This window comes from Nelumbo lutea, chromosome 1 (assembly GCF_056320005.1).
Source record: "Nelumbo lutea isolate HS-2025 chromosome 1, American lotus-T2T, whole genome shotgun sequence".
Taxonomy (NCBI): domain Eukaryota; kingdom Viridiplantae; phylum Streptophyta; class Magnoliopsida; order Proteales; family Nelumbonaceae; genus Nelumbo; species Nelumbo lutea.
In genome coordinates this window covers 28,604,286-28,612,434 of record NC_142684.1, presented here as the reverse complement: position 1 = coordinate 28,612,434, position 8,149 = coordinate 28,604,286, and the positions used below count along the sequence as shown (strand labels likewise).

General features: G+C 40.0%; 1 protein-coding gene and 1 long non-coding RNA gene across 2 annotated transcripts; one reads left to right on the top strand and one right to left on the bottom strand.

The window, feature by feature from the left end:
- The first annotated feature begins 754 nt into the window (after positions 1–754).
- LOC148874107 (uncharacterized) lies at positions 755–3,880 on the top strand. Its single transcript, XM_088956414.1, has 5 exons — positions 755–1,024; positions 1,108–1,902; positions 2,002–2,441; positions 2,759–3,155; positions 3,239–3,880. Exons 1-5 carry the CDS (start codon positions 755–757, stop codon positions 3,878–3,880), a joined length of 2,544 nt encoding a protein of 847 aa, XP_088812540.1.
- A 1,970-nt stretch (positions 3,881–5,850) lies between these two features.
- On the bottom strand, positions 5,851–7,163 carry LOC148874106 (uncharacterized). Its single transcript, XR_016103260.1, has 3 exons — positions 6,861–7,163; positions 6,271–6,316; positions 5,851–6,170 (listed from the first exon to the last, which is right to left on the bottom strand). It is a non-coding gene; the product is annotated as an uncharacterized LOC148874106 (long non-coding RNA).
- Between the last annotated feature and the right edge of the window lie 986 nt (positions 7,164–8,149).

Here is an 8,149-nt window from a genome sequence, read left to right as displayed (position 1 = left end):
TAGAAGAGAAGGATGATCCAAATATGATTTGGATAAGGATCTTTTAAGTTAACAAAAAGAAGGAGGGGGCGGCAGCCTTTGGAAGAGATACATCAGATCCTCTTTAGTGCTGAAATCAAGAAGAGAGAATTCTGCACCCTGCGAATACTCTCTTGCCGCCTCCCTGTTCTTGTCGCCCAGTTTGCCAGTTCGATCTCCATTTGTGGGAGAAGTCAAGATTGGATCTTGACATCAGTTCTTTGAGAAAGGATTGAGAAGGAAGTTGTGCTCACGTACCATTCTATTGATTCTTGCGAAGGACAGAGTTCTTGGGGAAGAACACTGCTGATTCTGCTCCATCCTGCACTGCGCCATCTTCAGTGAGAGCAGTCTTTGGATCCTTCCTTGGGCGTGAACACCTTTGTTGGGAGATATTACTTCTCCGTATCAGGTATAATTCTCTCCTATTCCTTTTGGTTCAGATCTGGTTCAGTTTAAGGTTCAAGAATGATCATTGAAAATATGATTTTCTAAATAGGGAATGTGATTCCCAGTTGAAGGGAGAGAAAAATTTTTTGAAATTCGCCCCTTATTCCGCAATCTTTGGGCGTCCATGGGATGGATCTCTCATCCCTTCATTCCAAGCAAGCCTTGCCTCAACAGCCTCAATCAAGTTAGTGAACTTTGACCCTGAGTTCTCATTTCCTAATATAATGGGTTCACTCGAAGGCCCAAGATGAGGGTTTCTTAAAGTCAGTTTAGCCCCACATTGAAAATGGTTATCTGGTTCAGTCCACAACTCTTGGTTTCGCTCAGTACCCATTTTGAGCATTTTAATATTCTCCAAGCTGCTTTGAGAATGCTGAGGGCCTGGCTCTGCATTTATTCCATCTGCCACAACTCTGGCATAGGTCCTGCTATCAGTTTGCCTTTACTTGCACACAGAAGTATTTGGGGGGAAGATCAGGTCAGGTGGAAGGCTTTGGCTGCTTCTGGGAGTGCCGGAGGTCTTCTGAGTCTTTGGGATCCTGCATTTTGTAGCCTTGTTTCCAGCAGAATTGGAAATTTCTCAATCTCTTTAAGTATGAAGTTACAGGGTGGAAAAATATTCAAGTTACAAATGTTTAGGGACCAATAGAGCCAAATCTTAGGGTGGCTTTCTGGGAGGAGTTATCAGATGTGGGAGAGTCTCAGAATCATCCTTTGGTTATCGGCGGTGACTTTAATGGGACTATATCAGTGGAAGAGAAAAATACAAGGAGTAGAAGAACTGGATCGAGGAATTTGTTTGCTGGATTTATCAATAATATGGAGCTAATGGATGTTCCAATTCAGGGTAACATATTTAATTGGACTAATAATCAAGCAAACCTGACTCTGGTAAGACTGGACAGGTTTTTGGTTTCCTCAAATTGGGATGATTTCTTTCCTGATTTTAGGCAGATCACTCTTCCTAGACCAGTTTCTGACCACAGCCCTATTCAGCTTGTTTGTGGTCATCGTAAGAAAATCAGTGCTCCAGTTAAATTGGAAAATGCATGGTTTGAGGAGGACAAGCTTATCCCCTTGATCAAATCTGTGTGGAATGAATTTCAGGTGGTGGGTTCTAGTTCTTTTATTTTGGCAAAAAAGTTAAATGCCATCAAGGGAAAGTTAAAAATTTGGAGTATGGAGAATAAAATGAAATTGGGGACTGAAAAGAAGGCCTTATTGAGCACCATTGCTGAGATTGATAGAGCTGAAGAAGCGAGCACCTTGACTGAAGAATTGAGATTAAAAAGGTCTAATGCAAAACTCAAATATGACAAGTTGGCTGTAGAGGAAGAGATGAAGTGGAGACAAAGAGCCAAAACCACTTGGCTAAAGGAGGGTGATAAAAATACGAAGTTCTTCTTCCACAAATTGACAAATGCCTGTGCAAGGGTTTCTTCAATCAGCAAACTGGTGTGGGAGGATAGGAGTGGTGAATCATGTTAAGAGGTTAAATCAGTAGCAACATCCTTCTATAAAAATCTTTATAAGGAGAGGTGGGCCCATAGGACATTTCCTTCTGAGCTTCCTTTCAAGCAATTGAATGAAGAGCAGAAACTCTGGATTGAGAGACCCTTTATAGAAGAGGAAACCAAGGCAGCAGTCAAGAAGGTAGAATGTGATAAATCCCCTGGTCTGGATGGGTTTTCAAACCTTTTTTATTTAAAATGCTGGGATATTGTGAAGAAAGACTTGTTGAAGGTGTTCCAGGCGTTTCATACAAATGCATCACTGCAAAGAAGCTTGAATACTACTTTTATCACTCTCATCTCAAAGATTGAGGGGGCTGTAAATATTAAGGATTTCAGACCTATCAGTTTCCTGCACAGTTTTTACAAAATCCAGGCTAAAGTCTTGGCAAAAAGAATGAAAGGTGTACTAGGTAGTGTTATTTCTTGTAACCAAAGTGCATTTGTTCCGGGCAGCAGATGGTAGATTCAATTCTCATTGCCAATGAACTGTTAGAATCTAGAAGAAGAGAGGGAACCCCGGGTGTAATTTGTAAGCTTGATATTAAGAAAGCATATGACCATGTTAACTGGCATTGTCTGGACCTGGTGTTGGAGAAAATAAATTTTGGGCAGAAATGGAGAAACTGGATCAGAGTACATGTTAGGACCCCAAAATTTTGTATCCTAATTAATGGCCAATTGATGGGGTTTTTCAGTAGCTCTAAAGGTTTGAGGCAGGGTGACCCTCTTTCCCCCTTGCTATTCATTTGTATCATGGAAATCTTTACTCTTTTTAGCAAGAAAGCTGCAAAGAATGGGTTTTGGGAGGGCTTTGCAATCTCTCCAGGAAAGGAAAAAGTTAACGTCCTCCAGTTTGTAGATGATACTTTATGCTTTGTTGATGCTTCCCCAAGTCAGTTAGAGTTGGTGCTTGGAATTCTGAGTTGGTTTGAAGTGGTGTCTGGACTCAAGGTTAACTTGAGTAAGAGTCAGATCATCCCTGTGGGTCTTGTAACAAACTTAGAAGAATGTGCAGAAGTGATGGCTTGCCAAATTGCTTTTCTCCCGGTCAAGTATTTGGGGCTTCCTCTTGAGGCTAAATGCTCTTCCTCTAAGACTTGGGTTTCAGTTACTGAGAGAATGGAGAGAAAATTGGCATTTTGGAAAGCTAAATATCTCTCTTTTGGGGGCAGAGTGACACTGATTAAGAGCACTCTCTCTAATCTTCCTACCTACTTCCTCTCCCTTTTCCCCATTCCAATCAAAATAGTAAATAGATTGGAGCAAATCCAGAGGAACTTATGGAGGGGATGGGAGGAGGAAAAGAAGGTCCATATTGTAAATTGGGAACAAGTGTGTCTCCCAAGGAAGTTGGTGGGCTGGGAATATGGAATTTGAAGAAACTTAATTCTGCCCTTCTTAGCAAATGGTTATGGAGGTTTGCTAATGAAAGAAATGCATGGTGGAGAAACCTTATTGCGGAAAAATATGGAGTGGAATGGGGTGATTGGAGATCCAAATGCCCTCTTTTAAGAGGGGCAAGATCCATTTGGGCAGGTATTTTGAAGGTCCTTCCTATATTTGAGGAAGGGATCAGATTTATGGTGGGAAATGGGGAAAGAATTAAATTTTGGAAGGACTCTTGGTGCTCAGAAGTGTGTCTGAAAGAAGTTTTCCCTCTTCTATACCAAATCTCTGTAAATCAGGAATCCTCTGTAGCTGAGAACTTTAATGTATCGGGTGATTCTATTATTTGGAATCCGCTTTGTAGGAGGAGTCTCTTTGATTGGGAGGTTGAAGAGTATGCGGCTCTGCTGGGCTTGCTTCAAAATCAGTTGATTGATTTAAATCTGGAAGACGAATGGAGCTGGAAATGGAAAGCTGATGGCTACTTCTCTGTTAAATCTATGTTTCTTTAGTTGGTCAGTTCAGGTCAAGTGAACTTTCCCGCCAGACAGATTTGGAATTCATCTAGTCCCTCTAAAGTAAATTTTCTGGTTTGGACAATGGTTCTAGACAAGTGTCTGAACAGAGTTAATCTGGTGAGACGTGGCATTCAGATTTTTGATATTTCGTGTGGCTTGTGTGGTACCTTGGCAAAATCTACTGAGCACCGGTGTATCCATTGCCCAATTTCTTCTTATGTCTGGGGGCATTTCCTTAATGCCTCGGAAGTTAGTTGGGTAATAATACCAAATTCAGTGAAGGAGCTGCTGAACTGTTGGAGAATTGAGGGTCTCAGCAAGAAAGGAAATTTGGTTTGGAACACCATTCCGGCAGCTGTACTTTAGGCTATTTGGACTGAGAGGAATAACAGTTTCCCATGGTAATTCTAAAAGTCCAGATGAAATAGCGCAGAATGCTGTGGGCAAGTTATTGTCTTGGGTGTCGGCAGCGGAGGACTTTAAAAATCAGAATTTGTGTTTGTTGTTTTGTTCTCAGTCTTGGATGAGATTGTAATCTGAGGTGGTCCTAGGCAGCCTTTAATGGCCTGGGCTCTATTGTAATGTCTCTTTGAATGAATAAATTACCTTACCTTTTACAAAAAAAAAAAAAAAAAAGCACAGAAATCTTTCATCATTGAAGAGGCCTTTCAAATTCCTCCTTTCTAAACCTTCCATTTCCATGTAAATCTCAGCCAATTTTTAATGGGCCAATCTCTTTGTTCCACATAGGTAATCTTCTTCTAGCTCTTCGTTTTCCACCCTCCTGGAATCCCTCCACAGAGCAGCTTCAATGGAGGTCAAAAGCCATGCTAAATAGAAACTATTATCAGAAAAGGCCTCAACCTTCCTAGGGATTTCTTCAGGCCTTACCCCATTCACCTTCATGGCCGCTGATCAGAGGTCTAAAGAGAAAACACTTTCAAGACGTGCTTCCATCTTCCACAAGTGGAAAGGTAGGCCAGCAACCTGAATGGTAACACCATCTTCCACAGAAACATTCTTTGAGTTTGAAACAAGGGACATCTCATTACTGTAGCCACTACAAGACCCAACTGAAGATTCAACACACTGACATCGAAGTTGTTCTGCACTAAGTCTAACACTGCTTTAAAGTCTTCAAAAGGAGTGAATATTATTGGACCATTTAACTTTAATTCTCGATTATCTCAGCTGCTATTTCCCTCCAGTTTTCTGGTTTCTTCCATACTTCAACCACTAGCTTCTTTTCCACTCTTCCTTCTCTGTGATGTATACCATCCCAACTCCCCAGTCCATTTGCCAGAATGTGTTTTCCTGTATCTATTTCCTTCTCAGGAGGACATTTTACTACCTTCTCAGAACTAAGTTTTGCCACTTCTCCATTGATCAGTTTTATCTCATTCCCTTCCTTCATCAAAGTTAAAATGTCCTGCAGCAAGTTTTTAACCTCCCTCCAGCTTGATTCATTCCTCTCTTCAGGAAAGCATAATAGCTGCTTCTTGCCTTCCCCAAAAAACTCATACAGAGCCAAGAATCTACCTTTCTTCTCCAGCCCAAGGTTAAATGTATCGACACGTATCAGCCCATATCGGCTGACACGTATCGTTCAGGGACCCCTCCGGTACACCCCTACAGTGGGTGTATCAGGGGTCTGACTGGTTCAGGGGGTGGAGGAGCCCTAAACCGGCCCCCTGAACCGGTTTTGAAAAAAAAAATTAAAAAGTTAAAAAAAAGTAAAAAAAGAAGTATCGATTCGCCCGATACGCCCCTACCGGTGTATTGGATGTATCGTTATTTTGAACCTTGCTCCAGCCTCTAGAGAACTTACCCTTCATTCTGTATCTTTTAGCAATAACTTTTATCAGCTTATTGTCTAGAAGCCAAAAAGACAAACATCAAAAGGAAACTTGAACAGGAAGCTCAAGTCTTTCTTATTTTTGGTACAGAAACCGTGTAGCTCATGTCAAATTCAGGGAGTAGGATTAAAGGTCCATCAAGTGAGCACCAAAAGGATACAATATCTCTTTTATTTAACAGAAAAAGGGAGAGATATATCTAAGTAGAAATTTTACCTCAACTATAATGACACATTTTATCAGCATTATTGTCATAAAATAACGCAGTCATATTATTCTAAAAGAAACAACAAATGCTTTTCCAGAAGGAAAAAAACTATTATAGATGGCTCTCATATTAATTCATGACTTCATCCATGATCATCCTAGGAAGAATTTAATCATTTATATTATCTATTGCTAGAAACATATTTAAGGCTTCTAAACACCTGAAAAAAAAAAAAAAAACAGATTACTACATATGAATGTATGCTCTTGTATGCACACACAAATAAAGGTTGGGAAAAAAGTCGACAAATTCCTTCTTACCTATGTAGCCAACTGTTGTAATATAGTTCCTCAAGAGCTTGAAATCCTGCATGATAGAAAAAAAGCTTGACGCTCAACAGTACAGAGAGATGACAAGAAACTAATCCCAGTGCATCATAAAGTCTTTTTCTAATAGATGCTGAGTAGTTGGATAACACTTGCATTGAATTGCCATTGTTCTGGTAAAGTCAGTGAGTGTGAGCATGCATCTATGTGTGACTGTAGCTTGTATAGATTGATTAACAAAAGGAGAAAGAAGGATATAATGCATCTACCTGTGACTTTTGGATTTATTATTCATAGTAATCTCTTAATTACTATTATAGTAAAATAATAATTTACTATTTTTGAAGTTGTTTGGGAGCTATTCCTTATTTGAGTGACCCTATAGGTTATCTATTGGGTTACCATAGCTACAAAGTAGTAGTTAGAATCTGTCTTGCATCAGTTTCCTAGTTGAAATTGGAGTTAGTGAAGTGAGATTCAAGCCTTCATGTTTAGTCTATAAATTAAATAGATTCACTGTAAATCTCTAATTGGAATTTAAGAGTTGATTTGATGGAATAGTAGTTCATTTTGAAGTTACTTACAGGTAATAGAGTGATCTTCTTTTCCCTCTCTATTTCTTCTTTCTCTCTTCTATTTCAGATCTGAATCTCTACTTCTATTTCCAATGCTCATTAGAAGAATTTTAAGTTCAACTTAACATTCTGTAAGCCAACCGAATGAGGATGGCCTGCTGATCTTGAACTAAGGAGAAGAATACTGCAAGGGTTAGGATGTGTATGGTTGTGGAAGGCTAAGGGTTCAAGGGAGTCTGAACCAGAAAATGGCTAAGGCTCAGAACTCAAGGATTGGAAGTGAAGGAAGAGGAAGAAGCTGGTAAAGGAAAGAGGAAAAAGGTCCTTAGCTAAAGATATTCCCTATTTATAGAAATGGGAAGGTTGGGTTACGTGCATGAGGCTACACATTCTAGAATATTCCTGGTCTTAACTGACATGAGGAAAGCAGAGCCTACCTTTATTTCCCCATGGACACGTGTCTAAAGGGACCACATGGTTGTTAAACCACGTTCTTGGGGACCACTCAGGAAGCAACACATGTTCCAATGGCGTTGATCATGCATCTGACAACCTTGAGCACCTCTCCAGTGTCGAGATCCTCAACTTGGCCTCACAAGGCCCGACTTTGCTCGATCCAGTAAAATCACTCTTCAAATATGCTCACGAGGTTCTCATCCCGCGAGATCCAGCTATTGGGCCTTGTTGAACACTACAAGACCGGGCACTATGCAAGGATACATTTTGTGGGATCCTCTCTCAGCAAATCTTGCCTGATCCTGCAAGGTCAACATGCCACTGAGATACCCGTGAGGCGTTTGCTTTGCTTCTTAATTTCCACTTCCCCTGACACTCTTAGTCGATGCCTCACTCTCAGACCCCTAACTTCATATCTGTTTTCTCATGCATTCAATTTAATAAGATTGTCTACAAAGTGTGAGCAAACTTAAAAGAAAAAATGCCAAGAGATTCAAGATGCTAAGAAATAGCTACCATCTATGAAGTGCAAGAAGAGAAGCAATCAGCTCTTGCTGAAAAGTTTATTGTAGATCTAGATATAGATTTGGGTGTTGAATGGGTTCTCAAAGAAATTGATGATGATGTTGACTACATTCTTGAAGAAAAGTTTCATCATGATGAGATGGTCATTCCTGAAGACAAAGAGTTAGTTAACGGAATGAAAATTTTGTTTAATAGGATGTTATCTTCTTCCTTAAAATCAGTTACTAGTTCTACTTCACCCTTTCTCTCGCGAAGTAGCTATTGCAATTAACTTACATAAATTTATTACATGAGTTAAAAGATGAGGTTGACAGAAC

Coding starts and splice junctions, on each gene's coding strand:
- LOC148874107 (XM_088956414.1), top strand. CDS start 755: ATGGTTATCTGGTTCAGTCCACAACTCTTGGTTTCGCTCAGTACCCAT. Junction 1,903..2,001: donor TGACAAATGCCTGTGCAAGG/GTTTCTTCAATC, acceptor AATCTTTATAAG/GAGAGGTGGGCCCATAGGAC. Junction 2,442..2,758: donor TTTGTTCCGGGCAGCAGATG/GTAGATTCAATT, acceptor TACTCTTTTTAG/CAAGAAAGCTGCAAAGAATG.